We start from the raw sequence: 25516 nt of genomic DNA on the forward strand, positions 1-25516 counted from the left end.
CTTCCTTTTTTTTCGCCTCTTTATTGATTATGGCGTGATAGAGGTGGCGATATTTATCTCGCCTGTCATTAAACGTTAAAGTGAAATTATTTAATGTCCGCATAGCTCTGTCTCTGAATTTCTTGGAATTCACACTTTGATTGTAACATTCATTCATGTAATAATAATTTTAGAGACTACTTATTTTACGTATCTTCTAGAAAATATGATTATCCTAATATCTTGCTGAATACTTTTATTATTTTTATCTGTATCGATATTCGGATTTATTTATTTCATTAATTTATCTTTTACAAAATTTATGGCACTAGATTTTACATATTAATTTTACACACTAATGCATATAGATATAATTGTAGATAAATTAGTCTGTCTTAGCTGCTAACTAAGAACTTTCAAGATATTTGAAAATATCAGTGGAATATGTGTGTGACCAAACACAAAGTATTTAAGGAATATTAGAAATTTAGATTAAAAGGTAAAAAATTAATAAATAAAATTGATTTTTTAATTTGAAAAAAATGCTATCGAAAAAAAGTGCGAGTGTAGAATAATTTGTAATTTATGCGAATTTTTTTTCTCATTTTTAATATTATCTTTTTTTTTTAAGGAAGATCGATGTACAAATTGTAAGAAAATCAGACTTCTAGTCAACTATCTTAATACATTGTGAATATTTTCACGGTGTAGAGTTGCAAGTAATGAAAGCATCCCTCATGAGATGAACATTTTTGACTATGATAATCAGAATGATGTGAGACAAGGGTAGCAACCTAATTTCCCACCACCTGCTCTTACATCCGATGCGCGTTTTATATGAACTAGATGGATTCTCAAATTTCCTTGAGAGTTTCAATAATGTTACCGTGAAATTTTTTCAAAACTGCTTTTTGCGCGACACCTTAATTTATAGAATAAAAGTTTTTTCTTCAAATTTTCCTCGCAAATGCAACGTATCCTAACATGACGTAATATTACATTTATAATTTGGCTGGAATAATCTAAAATACTTCGGAAATTACATATAGATTTCTTTTAGCGAACTTATTGTAAAATTAATTCTAAACAAATTGTATTCATTTTTAACCTTATTGCATTCTCCCGATTAAATAATTGCTTAATCAAATTGTTCTAAGAAAATGTTATTACTTAAAAACATTACTTACTTCAATTTTACGTTACATTTTTATCTAGCGTTAAAAATTTCTCTATTTGCAGAGCATTTACAGAATAAAATTATATAGACAATATTTCTTTTACTGTTGAGTTAATGTTTCTTTAAATTATCCAAAACTATATAATGATTCTTTGGAATGAAAAGAAATCGTCATAAATTAACGTTGAAGAAAGAGTAAAATAAAATGTGAGATAAAGAAGAATGTGCTCGAATGCGGGGTAGAGCAGAATGTGCAACGGTTGCTTTATTATCTTTCTCTCATCCCTGATATGTAATATTTCTCATATCAAAGTGCACACGGTGGCGAATATGGTTAAGTGAATTTGTTTCCTCGTGGCGTTTATTCGTTAGGACACGGTTTTCGAGTGTACCTGCAAATGATAAACAAAAGAACAACTGAAGTGCAAAAAGCGATTTCGATCGGGAGAGTCCATCGAGAACAGACAAAGAGGATTAGTATTTTTACATAATAATGGATAAGTACGGCAGGGTCGGGGATAAGTATACCTAATCTGGCTATAATTTCACGGTACACTGGATAAGGAGGAATCTTTACCGAATTTTTCAGATTAATCAGAGGCATGATTTTCGTAAACATCATCAAAGAATATTCAGAAGGTTTGTCTTATATTATAGATGTACATTTGGTTACTTTTTCCTCTGAGTAGATATTTTTAAAAATTTTGTTTTAAATTATTTATTTATAAAGGTCGCTTCAACTAATTATTAATCTTCTATTTAAAGTATTTGAATGCATTGAACAAATATTCAATATAACGTAGCATTTCTTGTTTTTAACGAAGAACAATAACATCTTTTATGAAACATATTTTCTCTTTGAATTTACAAGTCAATAAAGACATTTATTTTTATAAATGTGATTAAGAAATGATCCAAACGTAGAATTTTATTTACCGTAGTAACTGTATTTTACCTATTACGTTTGCGTATTCAATTAAATTCAATTGGTACAAACTAATCCACAGTTCAGTTGAAAGATGATTCCAGGGTCGAGTAGTACCGAATATGTACCGATAACGATCAAGTTGTACATCTTTCGGAAGAAACAAAAACGAAAGGAAAAGAGCTACGTAACCGTGCGTCACGATGGCCCGCAGGAACAAATGCAATATAACTCGTGAAGCGTTACGCGAAATGGATGTCGTCGAGTTTCCCCAAGAGTCGTTCGACGAAGATCGAAGGTAATAAAGAGAGGCACGTGAAGGAGACATGGCGTCGACATCTTGTGGATTGGTCGAGGCAATCGTTGCTTTACCGGAGAAAAAGGAGGCGGTATGGGGGTTAGTACCTTTATGATATAATGGCATCATAATGCTATATACGTTCGCGAAGAATCCTTGTGTACAGATAAATAAGACGGCGCGCAAGTACACTGCGTGAGTCTTGAAGTATGCGGGAGCCTTGTGGTCTATCTCTCCATATAAATGCTCCAATGTGCGCGTTCGACCACCCAAGGGTGCATACACCGGCTCCAACGCTTTAGGAAAAAGTGCACAAGTACGGGGAAGAGTATTTACTTTGTCGAGACCCAGGTATGTACATATGCCTTTTAATGCTTTTACAAACTAACTTTAGTTGAATGAGACCCGCTGCCCGTGTTTTGGCAAACACACATTGATGGAAAATGTAATTGCTATAGCCTTTTTTTATAAGTCTGTAAGAACTTAATTTCTTGACTGAAATAGTTAAGCGTATATTTTCATCATCAAGAACTCCAATTGTAATTAACGTGGTAATTTCAAAAAGTATTGTGTATCGATTAAAATTATAATTATAATATCAAAATTGTTTGTGTAACATTTGTATTTGAAAAAAGAGTTGTAAGACATGTATGATTACTTGTACAATTAAAGTTCATTCATTTGAACTTTACTATAATTTTTCTGTTTAAAAAAAAAAAAACTTTATAATAAGCGACATAACACAGTACAATTATTAATATAATTGAATGATTACATTACGAATAAATAAAAACGAATTTTATACAGATTTGAAAATCTATTTTCATGTGTCTAAATGCATTAGTTTAGATAAAATGCACAAAACAAATTAGATAAAACACACAATGAACTATCATCAATGAAAAAAAAAAAAAAAATGAGTGTATTCTTTTTCGTTAAAAATATGGTCTTTTGTTTCTTGTCCAACACATCTTCACGATAAGATCCTGCTAAAATAAGTGCACACATGTATAGTATAGAGATCCTGCGGGTGAGTTCAGCCCCAGCTAAGTAAGCAAGATATTTCTTTCTCTTTCTTGTGTATGTGTATGTGAGGGTGGGGATCGAGCGCACACACATCAAGATATTCGTCTAGGTAGGTATGTACGAACGTATGTTCGTAGCTTATATGGGGTGTACAATTCGAAAATGTCAATTCGTATTACCGATATAATTTACTATCTCAAGAGTAGGCAGTTAGAAAGGCAAAACTTTTATGATCATACGGCTTAGAAATCCCGGCGTTAATAACAGCAATGAAATCGTTTACTAAGAGCAGAATGACTGAAAAATATTGAATAATTGTTTTAAACATAAATAATTTTGTTTAATTGTTTGTAAAAATTTAATTGATAAATTTTGTTGTATAATATATATTCAATATGTTTTAATCACTGCGTTATAGCGTGGCATCGAGAATTAAGATATAAGCAATTTCAGGCGCGCTTGTGGATGTCGTTCTTAATTAACAGTGTGATCATAAATCATAAACGAAATGATGATCTAATTTTCGGACACCCTGTGTGCATATAACGCAGGCGCAGGCAGCTGTCACCTTACACCCATGGAGGAGGCATGGACTGCGGCGGCCATTCTCAACTTATCTCTAGGATCTTTGTAAACATGTCGTGAAATCCGAGTATTCAAGCAATGGCGTAGATCGCGAGGTGGAAGGATCCATCGGAGTGTTCTCGAAGTAAGAATTAAAATTTCCGAAGAGTACATTTAAGACTGCAACATTGCGTGCATAAGGTTTCCCTGGCAACCAGAACCATGGTGGCAACGTCTCTAAATGGAGCACATCTTTGTTCCGTGGTAATAAAAGGACTTCAGGACGTGCCACCATCTTCTTTACTCGCTTCCTCATCTCTTAGTCTTCTGCTTAGGGCACTCATCCTTCTGTTATTCTTCGTAGCAATGAAAATATTCGCCGAGCTATAATCATTTGTGATAATGATAGTTCGATATTTTTGTTTTATTTAAAAATTATATTTTATGATTTTGTAATAAATTTATATGTATATTATATGTATATATATTTTTCTAACATGTTTCGTTAATATTTAATCTTTAATTTTTTCATTAAAAAAATATATAAATAATGGTTGTTTTATAGCGTAATATCAGCAGAATTACATTTGTCATAATTATGAAAGAGAACTAATTAAATAATTTCAATTTCCTAAACTAACTTTTACAATAGTTTTAAATTACATTATATTTATGAAATATTTTCCTAGATTCCTGTATTAGTTGATCGAGTAATCAAAAATTATTCAATACAATATGCAATAAATAAATAAATTTTAATATATTTATTATTACATGACGTTTTGAAACTGTTGAAGGCTTCGAGCTCAAGACTTGCCAGACAAGAACCACAGCAACGTGAAACATAATACAAGTTGCACCAGCCAGTCCTAAGCTCAGCCATGCGAAGCAGCCAGCGACTAAGGAACGCGACGTACGAATCAGATTACATCTTACGTTGACTGCTTATCTTTATTCTTCACTTTACCTCGCTTCAATTCACTTCATTTCGCTTCAGTGACAACCCTTCGATCGGCATCTTATAACCGCTGCGCGATATATGTACATTCGTCCTTGAAAACAGGCCTTTCTAAGTATTTAAATGATCACAAGATTTCACATTTATTGAGAAATTTAATTTTTACCAAGCTTAACCATTTGTGATATAATTGTATAATTTCAAAGCCAATGGACCAAAAAAGTAGGTTTTATAAATTTGTTAATATTTAATTTTGTTTTTGCAACATTGTAATGTAATGAGGATAAAAGTTATAAAACACTTTCGTTTTAGGAATAATTTACAAAATTTTTATTCCTTACCATACAACTGCTTATCTTTACTGTACTGTACTTCACTCAGTTTTAGAATCGTACGGTATTAAATATTAAATATTCTTTAAAATTAATTAATATTTACTCATTGTCAGTTCCGCTAGTTTGTAAAAAAACGGGTGCTTGAGCACCTTGTGCAACCTGTATCAACTGAGGTTGAGCTTGTATAGGAGCTGTTTGAATTATAATCGGTTGATTACTTCCACCTTGTACTTGCATACGAATCATCTGAAGTTGTTGAGGCGTTAATTGTATCTAGAATTGTATATAAAGTTAAATAAATGAACATATAGATAAATAATAAACCTATATTAGCTACTAAAAAGTACACATACTGGTATTTGTTGAATTTCTCCACTAGGTGTTACAATTTGTTGTACAATTTGTATTCCTCCAGTTTGTGTTGTAGGTGATTGTTGAGCCTGCTGTAATTGTATAATTTGTTGACCTGATGATTGTTGTGGACTTTGCACTGTTACAGTCTGTGCTGTACTTGCTGTAGTACTTTCCTACAATTAAAATATGCAATTAATAAATAATAACAACCATTTCATTTTGTAAAATTAAAATACTTTACAAAATGATCATATACCTGTTCCACAGGACTACCAATGTTGATTGTTTGTATTTGCCCAGTAGAAGGTTGTACAATTTGTATCGGTTGTGTAGTAGCATTACTATTTTGTACATTTTGATTGGCAGAGGCTTGTTGTTGTGCTAATTGAAAGTAATAATGTACCTGATCTGAATTCATAGAAGTACGTACAGTGCTTTCAGTCTGTGCTTTACTCTGTTTCAATTCGTCTCTAGGTACTATGTCAATTAGAAAATCAAATTGATCATACTTAGTTATTGCCATTGCTATATCATTTCTTTGAAGAGTACGTCTTTTATTATCTTCTGTGTGCACCCATGCTCTTAATGTCAATTCATGTATAAAGATTTCTGCTGCTTTAGAAAATAGCATAGGAGCTTCTGCGCTTATCATTTTTACATCACCATCCAATTTCATTATTTTTTTTATCCTAGCAAGTGGCAATGATTGTGTTTTTAAATCCATCTAAAAATACAATAGTAAATGAAAATGTACTAGATATGATAATTACATTTTAACATATATAAATTGTCATTTACAGTAGTAATTTTTTTTATTTCTTCTGTGACCTTTGGCCAAAACTGAGCCAAAGCTTGTTGAGCCTCGGAATTACCAGGTGAGGCAATTTGTAAATCTCCATTCGAATCGCCTTCAATTTCACTATCCTGATTTCTAAATAAATATAAATAAAAATAATGTGTAAGATATTTATTTACATTACAATATTATACTATTTGGTATTATCAAGCAAAAAACATAACCTAATAATATACAAACAAATCGGTTTACTTACGCATTTACGAAGAATACAGACATTTTTTATAAATACTGTCAAAGTAATATAGAATAAAATATTTTAAATTATGAGTATCATCTTATTTAAATATAACATTACATAAACTACAAATGTTACAGTTTGTTGAATTTCGACAAAATTCACAACAAAATTGTTATTTGCACCAGAGCATATACTGCCATGATAATATGTAATCAATTTTATTTTACTTTAAATTTTATTATGTTGACTAGAGATGGCAGTGCAGATGCAACGTTTGTGCATACAGTCATAGATAAAATATAGTATAGACATATCACTCAATGTTTTGTCTGTATTCAGTCTTGAGGATAGAGTACAAAGATAAATTTACTTTATCAGTTTTGTTTAATATCAAAAAATTTATACATTTATGTATAAATGCATGTAATTGATTGAGTAATTTTAAAGATATACTGTGGATATTCATTGTGGTATACTTTTAATGTAAACAGATGTCCAGTATGTATCTACAGCAATATTTGCCACAGCATTGTACGATTCTTAAATGACAACATACTAGCAGCTTTTTAAAACTACTTTTAGTAATTTTATGTATATCTTGCTTGTAAGAATTCCAATTTTCAAGAATTTAAGTTATATTTTCTCTTGAAAGATTAAGCTGAAAACAGTAAATGATGCTTCAATTTTTAGTGTCATAAATTTTACAATAAGAGTAGATTAAAAATAATTGAAGTTTAAGAAAAAACCCAGTAAAAAATATACAATGATTGTATGATCTCTGAATCATATACATATCTGTTTTAATTATATTACATATATTTAAACTTAAATATATTAAAAATAACATAGAAAACACAATATATACAATTTTATAATTTTCTTATTCATGCATAGCTTTGTAGCTACAGATGCTTTGAAAAACAGCATTTAACACTTCTTTAGCTGTATGGATGTCAGAATTACTTATTCTAACAATACTTCCAAATTCACGAATATAATGATCTAATTCCATGTCTTTTGATAAATCTTTTGTTCCCATATATTTATTCGTTAACTGTGATAATTTTAATAAATCAGAACTAAATGCTTCATCCAAGTCAAATAATTCTAAAGCTGGTGGTGGTAATTCTTGGAAACTTGGTGGAAATATCTGTAAATACATTTCTTGTGTTATCATATTGATTTAAAATATATAATTACAATTATAAGTATATAATTATTGAAACTTATTATTAAAGTATATAATTACTGAAGCTTGTGTGGGTGGTAATGGAGCCTCAAAATGTGGTGGAATTAAGGTAAGTGGTTCATGTTTTACACCAAGAATTTCATAAGCCTTTATACAAATTGGTACTATGTCTAAATTTACTGAATAAAGATGATGTTTGAATAATTTGGTATATTCATGAGGATTATCCATTATATCCATGTCTTGAGTGCATACTTTTGGATTATTAGCTTGTTGCGTTATGTCTGGGATAAAATTATACTCTGAGAACTACATAAATAATATCACTATTAATAAGTATAAATAATTATTTTAAATTTAAGTATATTATAATATAGAAACTTACATCCATATCATCCATTTGAGATTCTTTGATTACGATATCTTTGGATTCAAAAAAGTCGAAGATCATTTGTCTTAATGAATCATTTTTTTCTTTCTCAATATATGTGTCAGTTAACATTCTAGAAGAACCTAATACAAGTAATTTTCCACCATTGACTTCATTATAATGATAAGCAGAAATAGGTCTATTTGTTGGTATTGCTATTGATCCACTGGATAATGCAACTATGGATGGTTGTGCTACATTTAACGTCGCACCATATGGATATAAAAAGTTCATGTCTCTAAAATAAGAAGTTAAAAATAAATTAATATTAGGTATTGTATCAAATATTTTATATTTATGTAATTTACATGTATTCATTGTGATTTCTTAAAAATATAGATTTACTTGACATCCCTTGAGAAATTAAGCATTCCTTTGGATGCATTGTTTGACTATAACTCATACGTATAACACTATCTAAAAATTACATGATGAGAAGAGGTGTACAACTTGCCCTTAATTTTACTTTCATTCAAAAATTTTACAATACCATTGTTCACCATTATGCCAAACTCCTCTAATAAAAAATTTACGTTTGTATTCGACTTTTTTTCACCACCTTCGCCGAGCATAACTAAAACGTGCCCTCCAGAATTTAAAAATGCTCTAATCGAATTCATTTCTAATTCTGTAAATTTATTTTGTGGACCAGGCAATACTAATATTTTGCTTGTCGATAATAATTCTTCCGTTAAGGTATCATTGTTTCTGAAATATGATAACAATTAAGAAAAATGTTTCGATTCGTGATTATGATATACAATCGTATATTACTCGATAAATTTCCATTTTGATTTCAACTTTCTTTGTAATATTTTAAATTCTTCGTTCAGTTTTCTTTCGTTTTTTGAAGCATCAAAAATAATAAGGTTTAAATTGTTGTTGTTATCATTGCTGCCAAAGATTGAGTTCATAGTGACAGTCACTTTATTATTATAAATTGAACAAGTAGCAATATAAATAAATTTCAGAACGTTTCTTGATAACTCACTTCTACCTTTTTATCACATTATTAAATAAATGTTTTCTTCGAAATGTATGATAATTTCTTGTTGTCATTGGCAACTAGAAACATATCAAACATTCAAATATAATTGGTTAATAGTACAGATCAGAACTGTATTAAAAGAGCAGTTACTTTACTGTGTTTTATACATTCAGTGGTAATAGCATTGATTACATAATTGTAAGATAGTTTCGACCATTGACTAAAAAATAGAATAGATCCGCCATGAAATGGGATCTATTCTATTGTGTCTCAGAATTTGAAATACCGATTAAGAATATATATATGATTTCTTTGTCTGTAGTGCAAAATGCATCAAAAGAATTAGCTAATCACATATAGGTGGCGGTTTGGATAATAGTTTAGTTATGAGCAGTGTTCAAAATGGTTGGTGGTCCACATGTTTTTAAGCGTTTTCTAATCATTTAACTCAAACAAAATGACTGCGATTGTACAAGAGGATAACGAGTTAAAGAAGTTACTGGGTAACCCTGCAAAAAATGCTGGAGAGGATAACTTGATGGGTCCGCCGCAATCAGTAAATTAATAAATATGTTTATACAATATGCATTCATTTTTATATTTTTCATTTTATCTTTATATATCATTTCAGACTAATGTTCCGCGGCCAAGTACATCACAAAATGTCAATCCACAATCACTGATAAGTCCTATGACTCCAGCTAATAGTACAAAAGAAGTGATAGAACCTTGTTTACAGTAAGTGATATAATTATTAAAATTTTAAGTCTTCAATATTTATAAAAATTACCTTGTAAGTAAACTTTACAAGAAATGAATAAATTTATTATTTTTCACATTATTATTTTATCATTTTAAATTTATATTAAATGAAGATATGATATACAATAAAACTTTCATTTTTTTTTTGTTTTTAGAAATGTAGTTTCTACAGTGAACTTAGGCATTGAATTATCACTTATGTATATAAATACTAGAACAAGGAATTCTGAATACAATCCAGCACGATTTACTGGTTTAATCATGAGGATCAGAAATCCGAGAGCTACAGCATTAATTTTTCATTCAGGGAAATTGGTGTGTACAGGAGCTAGATGTGAAGAGGATTCTTATTTAGCGACAAGAAAATTTGCAAGAATAATTCAAAAGCTAGGTTTTGCAGTAAGAAGTATTATGTATTATATGCTAAGTAGATGAGAAAGTTATAAATTCGTTATATTTCATTTTTCTTATTTGTGCTATTACAGGTCAAATTTTTTAATTTTAAAATACAAAATATAGTTGCCACGTGTGATTTAAAATTTCCAATCAAATTAGAAAATTTAAATCATATACATGGACAATTTTCTAGTTATGAACCTGAGCTATATCCAGGTCTTATATATAGGATGGTATCACCAAGAGTGGTATTGCTTATATTTGTAAATGGTAAAATTGTGTTAACAGGTAAGAATGAATTAAAGTATTGATTTTTTATTATCTGTATTATTATTAAAAACCACATTCAAGACATAAAACCATATTTTAGGAGCAAAGAATCGAACTGAACTGCAGGATGCACTAAACAATATATACCCAATATTGAAAAGTTTTAGAAAGCAATAACAGTATTTTTCAAGTCTTAAGATGTTTTTTTACGGTAATATACGACATGCATAGAAGCAACTAAAATTCATCATGTATTAAATTATTTAATTAATTAATTTACATTTATGTGTTATTTGTTAATGAATTTTACAGTAATATTTTAAATTTACGACGATTGAACAAATCTTAATAAGTTTTGTGCAATAAATTAATTGCATAATTTATACAAATTTTGTACAGATATATAGCATATATATAGATAATATGTTAAATTGACATTCTTAAATAGTTTACAAATATATATCTTTTGTATGTATAGAAATAAATGGAATATATCATTTTAACATACATATATATTTTTTTACATTGTGAATAACAAAAATAATACTCGGTTTTATATTGCTATGAAAAAAAATACAATTAATAAGTGTATATTTATAAAATTTTTATCTTGCCAGATATAATTCAAACGTTAAGATTAAAAAAAAAAAACTATTATAAATATATTTTATAGATAGATTAATTATTTAACATTTATGTAATTTATTATCTTGTGAAACAAGAATAACTTTTTAACAGAATACATATAATTCTTAAAAACGTAACGCATTTAGAATATTTAATATATTCTTTGTATATGCATTTGGTATATGTACATTGATTTAAAATCGTTACTTTGCATCATAATTAGTAATATGATATTAAAATATTTATATATGTAATTTTATTTAGCACCAGGTTTTGGAATTATTGATAAATTAAAAAATTATGAAAATTTTTTCTAGTTATAAATTTATCTCTACTTCATGTTCTTTTTTTTACTGAATCACATATTGGACTGAGGATGATTTTTAATATACGTTAAAATGCTGTAAAATTTCACAAACGATATATCTTAATAGTTTCCAGCAAAATATACCCAATATTTTAATAGACGACGTTTAGACCTTTCTTCGCCGCGATCGGTAATTTTTCACCTCGGAAGAACGGATTTTCTTCCTGAAATAATATATTAAAAATTTATTTAGATTATATTATATACGTATATTTATTAACTTTAATAATCTATAATTAAAATTATATAAAACATTCAAAACTTGAAGAGATTAAGAGATCAAAAATTTACGTTGAAAAAAAACAAATGTTTTATTTTTTATTTTAAATATATAATATTTACAATTTAAAGCTATTTTCTCTATTCTGAAAGTCACATAAAATTCACGTGAAATTTACAATTTTCCGATGAGAGTCTACTATTCAAGATAGAGAAAACATTAATAACGATTAATTAGAGAATCTTTTCATTGTTTTGTCATCGTTTTGATTAGATAATTCAATTTAAAAAAATTGAATATATCTCTTACAGCCTGAAATTGATCGACGATTTGGTTGAAATTGGAGTTTGAAATATGCATGTTCGGTAGATTGCTGTTTGTGGAATCAACCGAACAATCCAACATGTGTTCCGTGTCACACATGCAATCTTGTGCACTTTGATAATCTCGACTGAATGCCGCTGTATTTTCGAAATTCACGATACAATTGTTTTCGCCTAAATAAACATATTCCGCTTAGATTTTATACTTTATTATACAAATACATTATACAAAAGAGTCCCTCACTTACTTGTATATCCAACTGGACAAGGATTCGGTGGCGTACAATACGCAGGTAAAGCATTTTCCTTCTCATCCTTGATATTCTTTATGCTACCAGGTTTAATTTTTTGTCTGTCGTTTGTCTTATCGTTATTGTTAACACGTTGGTGACTCCACAATGTGCTATGTTGTAAGTACTCCTGATCACGGATGCTAGGATTAGGATTTAAAGTGTCCATACCGTCATAATCAGCAGGTAATTCAATAGGGATTTCTTTCGGTTTGTCTTGATATTCCAAATATGAATCTGCTGTATCCACCAGTTCATTTCCCATTTGATTAATCAATTCTCGGAGAAAAGTATCAGTTAACAGTTGCTCTTCCTAAAATTGAAGAATAATTAGTGACAGGTGTAAGACATGTAGTATCAAATAAAAAGATTTTATGAATTATGACATTATATTATGTTATTACGAAATATATTATTACATTATACATTACGATATTACATTGTTATGAAATTTATCAAAGAATAAGTAAGATGTTACCTTAAGTGGTGGAGGCAAGTATACTGATGCTTGAACTGCAACAACCACGGAAAGAAATAGGATCCAGTACATTTTGAGTGATAGCTAGAAGAAATAGAAAATGATAGTTCTGTGAAGAAAATATCGCATTTATAATTTGAAATTAAATGCTTAAAACGATTGATTAAAAATAAGTGATTTATAACGTATTATGTTTATTTTCGAAATTAATATTTTTCATTACACATAGATCAATCTGTGAGGAATACATTGTTATAAAGAAGTTCTTTTTAACAATTTTTTTATACTCATTTCAGTAGAACACTATTGCTGAATCACTCTAATATAATTATTAATAAGCACTGTTATACAAGAAATATCTATATACGAGTATTTCGTATTAGATACATTCAATTTAGATAATGTTCAATTTAAATCTGTCATGAAATATTTTCACCCAATAATTAAATAGCAATAACATATTGACACAGCAATAATTCACCTGTTAAAATTATTATACACACGTATCATTACATAAAAAAATAATTTTTCAATTGTCGAGTTTCATTCGACCATCAATTCACCAATTAATTTCAAAATAGAAAATCCCGCAACGAAAATCTCAAAAATAACAACGCTTATCGATCATCAACCCACTCTCGAGGCTAATAAACCACCGTCCTCCTAATTTCCAATTTTTTTTCAAATTAGCTCTCCCACCGACTCATCCTAAACTGTCTTAAAACGTACAAACAGAAACATTCTTCGAAAGATATATGAAAGAGCAGAACTTACCAAAAATAGTGGAATAATCGCAAGAAGGAACGACGAAGGAACGACGAAGATTCTCGAGCAGATTTCGCGAGTGTGCAGGTATCTTCAGCAACCGGAAACGGCGCTGTGCTCGTGCGGAATCGAGGTATTGATCCACGCTTTCCACGCCGTTTTTCCCCCGGTTTTACCGGCCATCGTACCGCCTACGATTCTCTTCGGCAACCCACATTCGTAAAACCGAGTTACGAGCAAAGGTCGGCCCATGGCCGAGCCTCGGTGACGTCGTTCCCGCGATTAAGGATGAGTATTTGGCTCGCTGGCTCCATGTTAATTCCTCGAACAGACCAAAGTATTCTCGTCGTTCGATGAATGAGGTGGAATTTTATGCATGGAATCTTAGACGTGGAATCTTAGTAAGGAGAATTTCCCCTTGGATTTCGGAATTTTGTTTCTGGTGTGGGGAGACTTGCGAGACTATGCTTTATAAATCGTGATATTTCTTTCCGGCGTATACATTTGCATTTTACTTTGTGTCATTTTGTATTACCGGCTCATTAATATTTTAATTTCGTCTTTTCTGTTCTTGTTAAATATATTGTTTCAAAATGTTGATTTAAGAATTTTATTATATTTATTATTAGTCTGTCAGTCTTTAGTTTTTTTTTTTTTGAAGAGTTATGTCAATTTCAAAGAGAATATTTGAAAGAACGAGAAATTTTCGAAAGGACCATGTATTTTAGATCGTGGTATTATTTACCAGCATAGTCGGGGTATATAAAAAATGCAGATTGTTCTAATTCTATTGTTAATTCATTAATACATCAATGTTTTCACAGATTTTTTTTTTTTGACGAGAGTACATTTTAGTATTTCTATGAATTTTTTCTAAGAAAAATATATTTTATACATTGAAGTATAAAATATCTTTTTCTCGGAATTTTATTTTTAATATTCTAATACATCTTTTAGAATTATAAGAAATTTATAAGATTCCTTATATTTGATGCCAAGAGTCATACCCTGTGAAGAAAATAGAGCTGGAAAAAAATGACGGAGTTACATTGAATTTATTCAGTGAAATATTTACAATCTGACTTATTCGTAATTTTGTAATTAAACTACATCTCTGTTAAAACTATATTTTCAAACGATAGTGTATTTATTATTGCCAAGAACGTGAAAAAAGTCGAGAAGAATATTTTTAATTACTTGCCATTTGATAGAAAATGTGAAAATAGTTTTAAAGATGTCTGTCATGAAATATTGAATCACGTGGAAATCGAGAGGCTAATTTCGTCATGTATAATATATCCTCGAAATAAAATGCAAAATGAAAACAACGATATCCACGAGGGTTCAGAGATCAAAAGAGACCCCAGGCATTCATTATGGTCGTATATAAACGTCCATTAGTAATTGTCTCCCTTTGAACAGTTACAATTCAATTTCTGAAATCGAATTGCTATCGTGTTTCCACCATCCACCGATGAAAATTATCCTCTTCATTGAATCATATTCTCGCGCCTAAGAGAAACATTTTGTCTCTTCTACGAATTATTCCGTGCCGAACGACTCGTGCTGTCTGCGTGTTCATGTGAAATTTGTAAATAATTGCTCATGCCATGTTAATGAATGTATCTGATCAGAAGGTAGTTTGACAAACTTGAGAAAAAAGATTTTCAGTCATTTAAAAATCAGAATTCCATGTGCATTCGAAATATAAATTGTCATCACCTTCAGTTTTATTGCAATTAAGATCTTTTTTTATGATATATATATATATATATATATAGGTAAACCATTTAACGATTTGATTTAAACGAAAGTTTCAGATATTACTCTCTTTTAATTTAATGTGGCAGAACAGTGTAATTCAGGACATAGTGTCGAATTTAATTCATTTTCAACGATGTTTCAGCTTTATAAATTTAATCGTATCGATAGTGAAGATCCAATTTTAGTAATTTATGATATAAAATTTTAACAATGTACAATTGCGTGCGCAAAGAACAAAAGTTACATTTTAATTTTAATTGAAGTTAATTTCTACGGAGATCCAATGTTGATAATTTATTATGTAAAAACCTTGGCAAAATTGTGAATAATAATTAAATTTAAATTTAAATTATTTGATTCCCGATCGAAGTTAAATTTTCTATAAAAGAGTCAGTTTGAATCGAAAATGATACTTGTGCAAATTTGGAATTTTATGAATATAATTAAGAAATGAAGTTTGTTTCATTTTGGATTATAATTCTTGTTTAAAAACGAAATATCAGCGAGAAAAACAGAAGAAGAAGGTGCAGGAACAGAAGATTATTCGTCTCTAAGAAGATAAAGGAAATAAAGAAGTGTTATCCTATTATCCAGATACATTCTCTTTTCTTATCTCTGGATATTTCTAACTTTTCCCATTTGTCAAATTCATATGATTTTTAGAAAATAACATTAAGTAAGTTAATCATTTTGACATTCTCATAGAAAGTTTAATTTTTTTATTCTTCATACACAATTAGCAGAATTAGATCATCGTTGTTAACTCGCTATTAAATTAAATTGACTATTAAACTTTTGCTAAATTGTAAAATATCGCGAAGATCAATATGTAGAATGCTTTAAAAAGGAACATTTTCAATATGATTTGATTGGACGCTGTAAATATTTCTCTACTGATGTGTCAAAACATACGTCAGTGGAAATCGTTATCGGCAGCTAAATGACCAATAGATTATGAGGGATGCGTGTTAATTCACTTTGGAGGGGATGAGTTTTATTTTTTGTTCCCGTGTCACGAATATTGTGCTTGATGCTATGTACATTTACTCGTCACGAAAGACCAGCGTTTCATGTCTTCTTTCATTTGCAAATTGTCCTCTAATGTTATTATTGAACCGTGTTACAAATTTTTACTTTTTTAAATCAAATGGAAATGTAATATCGTGCGATCAATTTTCTTTAATATCCATATGAGCAATAATTAATTAACTAGACAATAAGCGTGTTTATTTCTAAAAGAACTGAAATTTTAAATCTATTCTTTCACATTGATATCGTAGCCATAATTTTTCCAAAATAAAATCTTCCTCGTCGTCACTTGGAGCGGTTCTCCTCTATGATCTGAAGATTCTATTAACGAAACACATTTGTCACTCAATTATTTCGGATATGGGAGGACTCCACCATATTTTGTAGTTAGGCTCAACTCAGACGGAGTATTACAAAATTACAGTAATTGTGTTTGTAGGCACTCGCGCGGGTGCAATGAAGCAATTAAAAAAAGAAAAAAAAAAAAACCTTTTCATTATATATCCCGCGTGAATGCCATCACGCAGTCCCGTACTAATTCACGAGCATCGACAAGCAACCATCGTGTTTCATGGTTACGGCGTGGTTCTAAAGTGTCGTCCCTTTCGAACCGAACCAAAGCCAAAGCAACGCATATTTTTCAAACGGGCATTTGCGGTCGCCGTGTAATCTGTCGTTTCGGATTTCACGGTGATCAGCTGTGTCGTAATAGGCCAGGACCTTTTCCACCGGCTGCGTGGCGGCTGGCATTCTCGAAGGGTAGGCGGCGTGGGGTTGTTACGCTGTGTCTCGCCGTCACGAGTATTGATCTCCGCGGAGCCGCTGTGTGTGAATGGGCTATAACCGTCTCACCCTGGATCCTGGAAACGGGGATCTCCGTCCCTGTCCTGTTCTTCGGCCCCTTTCTCCTTCGTTCCCTTTCGGTTTGTACCCGAACTCCATTTTATGTGGGTCGCTCGTTTCTTCGTTTTCAGCTAGATGCTCGTTTATATACTCACTCGTAAGCGATGTCGGAAGATTTCAAGATTCAGCCTTGGGTGTCGTTTAATTAATTATCGAATAAAATATATTTATATAATAATGTATAATATATAATAATTAATATATAATAAATATATTTATTAATTTACCTTTATTTATATTTATTTATTTGTTATATTTATTAATATATAATAAATATATTTATTAATTTACCTTTATTCATATTTATTTATTTGTTATATTTATTAATATATAATAAATATATTTATTAATTTATCTTTATTTATATTTATTTATTTGTTATATTTATTAATATATAATAAATATATTTATTAATTTACCTTTATTTATATTTATTTATTTGTTATATTTATCAATATATAATAAATATATTTATTAATTTATCTTTATTTATATTTATTTATTTATTATATTTATTAATTTATCGAATTATTAAATATCTGAAAAATGATTACCAATTATTTATTTGTTATTCCATTGTTATTTGTTTATCCATTTGGTTTTTATACTTGTGATTCCTCAAATAATTTCTCTTCAGTGGCAGATCTCTGTGCAACTTCATATATTGCGTTCTATGTATTTTTGTTCACCTTCAAATGTTTCGTAAGTCCATTTGAAATCCATTTGTTTCGAAGTATTCTGGAATCGCCGATTTATTTATTTTATCTGTTTACGTGTTCTGTGAGAGAGAAGGAAGAAAGAAAGGGCAAGAAAGGAAAGAATGAAAAATAGTAAAATAAGTAAAATAAAAAAATAATCAAGGGAATTCCTTATCTCATTTCCTTATCTTCGCTCTTACGTATTCATCATTTAAGCAGAAATGAGTTAATACCTCTCTACGGTAGGAATTTCATGTCTCCATAATCTAATTAATCTACTTTATCACGATTCAATCAACTTTTGAACTTTTTATAAATTCTCAACCATTGGAACATTCTAAATTTTGACTGATTAATTTCTCTTTCAGTAACCTTTCGTCACTTAATTTTCACAAATTAATTTTGACAAAAATATTCGCTTCATTCATTTTATGTCCATTTCATGTTATAGGAAAAATTTTCAAAACGTTTCTTTCGGTTTCTCCTCTTCGATTTCACGTATCCTCGCACTTCCATCCACGATATTTTGTTTGCAATATTTGTAACTGCATCTGTCATTTGAAGTGAGGTCACTGGAAGCACTGCCACGTTTTTTTTTTTTTCACTCATTCTCGCAACAGCGTGCCTCCTTTCTTTCTACTATCGTCGCTATTCCAGGGTTTGAAAGGACCCTCGCGTAGCCGCACTTAGGCCAAAGCACATTAGCATATTTACCCGGCCTTCAATTTTCCTCCCCCTCCCCCTGTTTCGAATCAACGAAGTTAACTCGCACGACCGAAATTAGTTTATCAGAAACCCTGTTCCCCTTGAAAAATTTGTTGACGAATTTCTCGGTTTATCTGGGGTGATTGGAAAACTGTAATATTCTTGAAGCGAATTTTATAGAAATCACAATGAACGTCGAATTTATTCGAGGGACATTTTCATTGGATTGAATGTTTTCGAAGATTGCAAGTCTCTTAATTTAATTATCCTTTCGTAAGAAATCTTTTTATTTTATTATTACTTCTTTGACAATTTTAAAAAAATTTGTATACTTGAGCAACTTCAAGCAAGACACCTAGTAATGATTTTTCTAACCGTAAATACGATGTAGACGATCGATTACACGTAAATCGATGTTGGATCATGTGAAAAACCACATGTGTTCCTGTAATATGACCGAAGAAATCATGCACGAACGATTTAGAGCTGATCAAACGTTTGCGGTAATATGAAACATCATTAATCGATCCTTGCGATTAACCTCTTTACATTTTGTCAACACAAGCACAGATACAAAGAGAAATTTTAATTTTAAAAGAAAAGAAATTTTAATTTCATTTGCAATTTTTGTGTCAGTATATATACATATGTGTGCACTATTGTGTACACTTATTATTTAAATACTGCTACTTGTGTTGACTCTGGGAAATTCTAAAATTTCTATCAGTTTCTACAATCATCTTAATCTGTTAGAAATTACTTTTTGGAATTATTTTAATTCAATCATCCATTCTTCGATAATTAGATTTTTACGTAATAAAGCTTCGACATAATTATGTCGATTATATTGCATTTCGATTTGTTAATTTTAAATCGTAAAAGGTACATCTTGACAAAAGATTAATATTAAAATCGGAATTAGGGTTTCAATATGAATTAAATAATTGCAATGATGCAGCTGTACATACGTACCGGCAATAATTTATGAATTTTAAGTATAAGAAGCTTTAAAGAAAAATCAAATTTCAATTTAAAACACGCTCATTTGATAAAGATATTATTGCGTGATCATTGTACGATATAAAATATACGTACAATTTTAATCATCCACATTTGACCGATCACAGAATCGACCTTGCGCCGCCAACAATGGTTTCACGAAACTCGGCCCGTGCCTCGACAGGATCAGGCCACTTTTGGGCCCCAGTTTGGAGAACAGGGTTCGCTCGGCACTCGAGGAGTTCGTATGCAAGTCGAACTCGCACTACGCGAAACGATTTCCACGATTGAAGAAATTCCTAAACACGGCCACCGCTTGGACCGGCTGTTTGGACGTCTCTGCCAAGGACACGGATATCAGGCAGGAAATGATTAAGCACGCGATCGAATATCTGGCAAAGGATGGCCTGGTGACACAGTTCGCGGACCCAGTCGTTCTGAATAGAGGACCGAATAAAGTGGATCCCGATTCCTTGGCCGCCGAGCAGAACCGAGCCTTGAAAAGCATGAACGTCTGGAGGTTTATTAACGAGAAGGACTATTGGCTGTGCCAAGATTGCGCGTGAGTATGCACAGGGTGTCACGTAAACGTTTTCTTTATTTCTACCAATACGAGAAGAAATGTATGAAATAGTGCGAATGGTTTTTTTTTTCTGGAAGGAACGGACATGGTGCGTAAATGCATATTTCTTTTGTGATCATTTGTCACGTCCCCGATGCTTTCTTTTTGTTGTACTGGCATTTTTAATATTATTAAAAACAAAGAGAACATTTAGGAACACTTAAATATTATACTCGATACTCGTATTCCATTATATGTGAACAATAATTATTGTTTTTAGGAGGCAATGCATAAATATATCGCACTGTAAATTTTAACTGAATTAATTTTATGTGTAAAATATAAATATAAGATTCATATATTTATGATACGTTTTGACAGATTAAATAATTATGATTTCAGACTTATCTAAATTCAATTTTACAGGACTTGCGTAGATCCAGAAACCACTGTACAAATCCATCACGAATGCAAAAAAGTCACTTCCAATAGTGATCTAGACGTCGAGGTCGGCTCAATCTCTCAGGAATCGTCGACTTTCTACGGCACCTGTACAACGACTTCTGCCTGCCGTTCAATTTCCAACCGACGAGTCGAAAATCCAGACACTCATGCAAACAGCAATCGTCGAAATTTCCAACTGATTCTGGAGTCGAGTGCAACAAATCCACAGACGAGGGAACTCGATAACGCGAACAACGACAGTTTGAAAACGCTTGACCTGAGGGTGAAATTCAACTGCGGCGGAAAATTCGCACAGACTCAAACCAGCGAAGGAAATTTGAATTTTATTTTCGAAGTAAGCCAAACGTCGCCGAACGTCGCCGATCGTTCCAAACCTGCTCCAACGGGAGGACATTTAAAACGATCAGACGACAGTGACCAAACGAAATTTCCGCAAAACTCCAAGATACAAATCTACGTTCACAGAACGACAAGCACCAGCCGCTCTTGCATTCGAAACCCGCCGAATATATCGAATCTTTCGCTGCCTTGCAAATCGAGCCAGCTGATCGTTCGATTGTTCGAAGCTGACCCGTCGCTGTCGGACTCTTGCTTGGTTCTAATGAGGAAAAGGTTCGAGAAGGGCATCGGCAACGCTTGTTCCTGCATGAACGACATACTGAAAAAGTTGGACGAGCCGCTGATCAAACAGCTACGTTTGAACTGCGAGATCCGACCTGGCCGCGTGGATTTCAACCTCTCGCGCAAGACCGATGGAACTGCGAACAGGAACAAGAATCGATGGTTCCTCGGTCGAGTTCCCACATGCAGCAACGTTCACAAACGCGATTCGCGTCACGAGCTTGTCGAACGCTGTGAAGAAGACTCGAACGATCGAGGCTCGGCGAAGCGTCTTGCTGATTTCGAGGAGCCACGCGTTGCTTCTCCGGCTTCTGTTCTCTCGGCTCGTGATTCGACGGAAATGCAGATATTCAGGAACGAAACGAATGAGAACGAAAGGGAGGAGAGGAGGAGGGAGGACGCTAATTTCGCGCGGACGAGAAAGGGAGAGAAACAGGTGGATTTCGTGCTTTCTTCGCGTACGACAGATTCGCAGGATGAGAAGGACTTCGTGATTCCCATTCAAACCGATATCGAACGATCTGAAAAATGTGATGACGATGTAACGGCGGTCGATGATGAAATTTGCGAGGGAGAGATCGATGGATCGAGAGGAAAAGAGGAGACGATAATCGGACAATGTGAAGCTGAAGAAACTGCGGATGTGAATGGAAAGTCTGAAGCACGCAACGATGGATTTATGGTAGACGATTCTGAGAACAAACTGATAGAATTGTACGATCTCAAGTGTGGCTGTTGTTCGGATAGCCTGAAAGGAGATGGCTTTGGGGAACATAATTCGACGGCTGAAAATAATTTAGAGGAATGTTCTCGTCGTGCTTTTTGCACCGGTGATGGAATGATTGAGCAGAATCGTTCGCGAACGAAGAATGTAGATAAAAAGGATTCGAAAGATTCGAAAGATTCCTGTCACGCGTTTTGTACGAGCGGCAGAACATTGATGATCGAACATTCTTCGCACTTAGACAATAAAGGTTCGAAAGTAAATCATTGTCACGTGATCTGCATGAACGACAGAATGGTCGAGCATAATCTCTCGCGGATGAAGACGGTAGATGATAAAAACTCAAAAGTAGACCGACCGTGTCGCGTATTTTACACGAGTGACAGAGTAGTTGAGCGTAATTCTTCGCGAACGAGGAATTTAGACGACGAACGCTCGAGAATAGAGCACTGGCCCTGTTACTCGAAAGAAAATACTTCAAAAGGGCAAGAGTCTACTCATTTACCGGAGAAAAAATACGATTCCATGCCGGAGGATTACGTTTCAACGGGTGTTTCAGGTTTGAGAACAGGAGAGCGACAGCTGTTGGAGAACGAAGAACGTGTTTTCGAATTGAAACAAGGTATTTCGCAGATGAAAGACACATCCAAGCAAGAAATACACGTTTTCGATATAAAAGTAAGGGAGAAGGATATTTTGAACGTAGATGAGAGATACAGCGCCGATTCGATTTGTGTCTTTGACTCGAACACGGAGGATAGCCACGATACGAAGTGTTCCTGCTGCGGCGAGGATATCGACGGAAGAAATGACACTGAATCAAATAAACCTTTCATTTGTCCCGGCGAGAAACTTTCCCACTCGATCACGACGGAAAACGCGCAAGCTGTGAACGATAATTCCAATCTACGACGTTCGGGATTTACTGTCGAATCGAACGTATCGCCGACTCGCGATCAATTTCCCGATCGATTCACAACGAGCGAGAAAAATTCGATTGACCTCTCGCGGGGATGCTCGGCTGATGGCGAAAGAAATTCAATCGGCGACACTTGCGATCGAAAATCCACCAACGAAAGTCCTCCAATCACCGAATCGTTGTTCGTATTCTGCGAACGATCGAACGCGAAACAGTTCTCATCCACGGACGAGGCAAGTTCCTCGAACGAAAATTGTCGCGCGAACAGGCGAGAATCGCACGGGAGATTCAAATCACCGTGCGGAGGATCTGTTCGAGCAGCGTGTCGTCGAAAATCGATATATTCCGTGACGTGTGACCCGTACTGCGCCACGAGGGATTGTTCTCGAGTCGATCGAAACGTCGTGGGAGATCGTTCGAGAAGACAGAAAGAGAAAGACGTACCGAGCGTCTCTACTCGATGTAAAAATCGTTCGCGGCGTGGATCAATGGTTCCCGGCAGTTTGTGCGGCTCCTTTCCAGCCGTCGATCGTATCAAATACCTAATTCGCAAGAAACTGCGAAAATTGCTCGTGGAGGAGCGCGACAAGGGGACCAGCACGTCGAAGACGTTCCTGAGGAACGACAGATACCTTGTCAGCGTTTCCAGCGGAAAACTGAACGATAGCCGAGTAACTCGCGAGTCCTGTACCGCCGGTTCCACGATTCGTTGCCCGTTTACGACGAGAAATCGATACGAAGCCAGAGGATCGCCGGATAGAACGTTCAACGAAGGCAGTTGTTCGGGTAAAAACAAGAACAATTTTGGGAATATTGTGAGAGGAAGATGCCAGAGGACGATACGAGGCAACGACGTGCTTAAGACGATCATGATCGGTGACGTTTCGCGGCCCCTCGGGCAGAAACGCGACTCCAAGTCGACCGACACGCAAGACTTGATGGGCGACCGAGTAGAAAGGGCCGAGAGAAGTAAACGAAAGGGTAAGAAAAACGTGGTGGATCCCCGACGGTGTAATAAAAATAGGAAAAGTCGGAATAGTTCGAGCGTCGTGCCTTTCAACTCGAGGAGAATGGTGTTTTTCGAAGACGATCGTGATCACACGTCGAGACAGAAATACGATTCGAAGGGGAGAGACAGAACGAAGAATCCTCCTGCCGATTCAAAGTTGACGAATTACTCTCGAATGGATCGGTACGAACGTGCTCTCTCTAGAGGCTCGTACGTAGAGTATGAAAATGGACGAGGATCGATTGCAGAGGACGTGGCGTGTCGCGACAAATTGAGATCGTTCGAGAGACGATTGTTGAAGCTCGAGAAAAGACGCGACGAGGAGAGTAATTTCGCTGTTCTTCTCAGTGACTATGAGAGACGCGTCAACGAGCTGGATGCTGATTTTAGGCACAAGTTGTTGCAATACGTGACGCTCTGCAGGAGCGTGAAGAACACGTTGATGAAGAGGTTACAACCGGATGACGCTTATGGGGTCACATCGAGCTCCGCGTGAGCAACAAATCGGCCTCGAGCGTTCGACTAGAGATTAATGACTAGTTCGTGGACGATGGAACAACGTTGCCGAGCACTCGATCGGAGACAGGATGACTTTATTTCTGTATTAAGATTTCTCTCGTTGCTACTTCATATCGTGTTCAGGTACATATGCACGATGTAATATATTGTTTCTTCTTTTTTTTTTTTTTGGAAATATAAAAGATACTTGGTGGTTCAATTGTTTTGACTTTTGATAGATTGTTACGTAAATAAATGATACTTGTTACACGTTGTTATTACTAAATTGGATTTTAGAATTCTTCAAATCGTTAAAGAGCTATATATTTAATATTTGAATCTTTTTTTTTTTTAATAATAAAAAAGGGACGATGCATTAACCTGCAGCAGTTTCACTTATTACAAAATTATTACAAAATTAATTTAGATGGATCGAACGGCATGAATTTAAATAAAAAAATTCAATAACATCGTTTCCGCGAGGTTCTAAGAAACAAGTGGCAATAAAATAAACGAATGGGGATACGCATTGTCGGAATCTTATTGCTTATCGCCGGATGAAAATGATAGTGAAATCCGAGTTATTTAAGGCGTGCCGGCCCCCGAAGAAGAGATAAAGTATTGTGGACTAACCATTGAGAGCAGCAGCATCCATCCCTCTGGCCAGATCGATATTTCCTGGCAACCACCAGAGAGGGTGCCCACCCCAGTTACTCTATGTTTGTAACAATGCAAGTCGACTCCTAACAGCTAGTGAAAGATTTAAGCTGTCGACATCTCTGACCTTTTTTTTTTTTTTCTTTCTTTCTTATCAATTTCATACATCTATATATCATATCGTTGCGATTTAAAGGAAGACTAA

The 25516-nt window shown here is 33.2% G+C and overlaps 5 protein-coding genes across 5 annotated transcripts; 2 read left to right on the plus strand and 3 right to left on the minus strand.

Moving 5' to 3' along the window:
* Positions 1-4654: 4654 nt before the first annotated feature.
* On the minus strand, positions 4655-6851 carry LOC122531467 (nuclear transcription factor Y subunit gamma-like). Its single transcript, XM_043659409.1, has 5 exons — positions 6669-6851; positions 6415-6547; positions 5873-6340; positions 5616-5789; positions 4655-5535 (listed from the first exon to the last, which is right to left on the minus strand). Exons 1-5 carry the CDS (start codon positions 6689-6691, stop codon positions 5362-5364), a joined length of 972 nt encoding a protein of 323 aa, XP_043515344.1. The 5' UTR covers positions 6692-6851; the 3' UTR covers positions 4655-5361.
* Positions 6852-7435: 584 nt separating this feature from the next.
* LOC122531466 (intraflagellar transport protein 52 homolog) lies at positions 7436-9411 on the minus strand. Its single transcript, XM_043659408.1, has 6 exons — positions 9047-9411; positions 8763-8980; positions 8581-8689; positions 8228-8510; positions 7903-8151; positions 7436-7803 (listed from the first exon to the last, which is right to left on the minus strand). Exons 1-6 carry the CDS (start codon positions 9184-9186, stop codon positions 7534-7536), a joined length of 1269 nt encoding a protein of 422 aa, XP_043515343.1. The 5' UTR covers positions 9187-9411; the 3' UTR covers positions 7436-7533.
* Positions 7833-10967, plus strand: LOC122531468 (TATA-box-binding protein-like). The gene is made up of 6 exons (XM_043659410.1): positions 7833-7951; positions 9583-9816; positions 9892-9998; positions 10178-10421; positions 10508-10706; positions 10789-10967. The coding sequence occupies exons 2-6, from the start codon at positions 9718-9720 to the stop codon at positions 10863-10865; spliced, it is 726 nt and encodes a 241-aa protein (XP_043515345.1). The 5' UTR covers positions 7833-7951; positions 9583-9717; the 3' UTR covers positions 10866-10967.
* Positions 10936-13900, minus strand: LOC122531469. The gene is made up of 5 exons (XM_043659411.1): positions 13768-13900; positions 12994-13077; positions 12474-12828; positions 12212-12399; positions 10936-11846 (listed from the first exon to the last, which is right to left on the minus strand). Exons 2-5 carry the CDS (start codon positions 13063-13065, stop codon positions 11775-11777), a joined length of 687 nt encoding a protein of 228 aa, XP_043515346.1. The 5' UTR covers positions 13066-13077; positions 13768-13900; the 3' UTR covers positions 10936-11774.
* A 5409-nt stretch (positions 13901-19309) lies between these two features.
* LOC122531445 lies at positions 19310-24724 on the plus strand. The gene is made up of 3 exons (XM_043659368.1): positions 19310-19360; positions 19985-20418; positions 20845-24724. The coding sequence occupies exons 1-3, from the start codon at positions 19310-19312 to the stop codon at positions 24650-24652; spliced, it is 4293 nt and encodes a 1430-aa protein (XP_043515303.1). The 3' UTR covers positions 24653-24724.
* The last annotated feature ends 792 nt before the right edge of the window (positions 24725-25516 follow it).

This window comes from Frieseomelitta varia, unplaced genomic scaffold (genome assembly GCF_011392965.1).
Source record: "Frieseomelitta varia isolate USP_RPSP 00005682 unplaced genomic scaffold, Fvar_1.2 scaffold_40, whole genome shotgun sequence".
In the NCBI taxonomy this organism is placed as follows: domain Eukaryota; kingdom Metazoa; phylum Arthropoda; class Insecta; order Hymenoptera; family Apidae; genus Frieseomelitta; species Frieseomelitta varia.

Bases quoted from the DNA above. Each gene is read 5' to 3' on its own strand.
- LOC122531468 (XM_043659410.1), top strand. From the start codon at position 9,718: ATGACTGCGATTGTACAAGAGGATAACGAGTTAAAGAAGTTACTGGGT. The intron at 9,817-9,891 runs GTAAATTAATAA...ATATCATTTCAG, and splicing joins TGATGGGTCCGCCGCAATCA to ACTAATGTTCCGCGGCCAAG. The intron at 9,999-10,177 runs GTAAGTGATATA...TTTTGTTTTTAG, and splicing joins GTGATAGAACCTTGTTTACA to AAATGTAGTTTCTACAGTGA.
- LOC122531466 (XM_043659408.1), bottom strand. From the start codon at position 9,186: ATGAACTCAATCTTTGGCAGCAATGATAACAACAACAATTTAAACCTT. The intron at 8,511-8,580 runs GTAAATTACATA...TTCTTATTTTAG, and splicing joins AGAAATCACAATGAATACAT to AGACATGAACTTTTTATATC. The intron at 7,804-7,902 runs GTAATTATATAC...ATGTATTTACAG, and splicing joins TACCACCCACACAAGCTTCA to ATATTTCCACCAAGTTTCCA.
- LOC122531469 (XM_043659411.1), bottom strand. From the start codon at position 13,065: ATGTACTGGATCCTATTTCTTTCCGTGGTTGTTGCAGTTCAAGCATCA. The intron at 12,400-12,473 runs GTAAGTGAGGGA...ATGTTTATTTAG, and splicing joins TTGTCCAGTTGGATATACAA to GCGAAAACAATTGTATCGTG. The intron at 11,847-12,211 runs GTAAGAGATATA...ATATTATTTCAG, and splicing joins TCGTCGATCAATTTCAGGCT to GAAGAAAATCCGTTCTTCCG.
- LOC122531467 (XM_043659409.1), bottom strand. From the start codon at position 6,691: ATGTCTGTATTCTTCGTAAATGC. The intron at 6,548-6,668 runs GTAAGTAAACCG...ATATTTATTTAG, and splicing joins TCTGTATTCTTCGTAAATGC to AAATCAGGATAGTGAAATTG. The intron at 5,536-5,615 runs GTATGTGTACTT...ATACAATTCTAG, and splicing joins GAGAAATTCAACAAATACCA to ATACAATTAACGCCTCAACA.
- LOC122531445 (XM_043659368.1), top strand. From the start codon at position 19,310: ATGACCGAAGAAATCATGCACGAACGATTTAGAGCTGATCAAACGTTT. The intron at 19,361-19,984 runs GTAATATGAAAC...GACCGATCACAG, and splicing joins GAGCTGATCAAACGTTTGCG to AATCGACCTTGCGCCGCCAA. The intron at 20,419-20,844 runs GTGAGTATGCAC...TCAATTTTACAG, and splicing joins TGGCTGTGCCAAGATTGCGC to GACTTGCGTAGATCCAGAAA.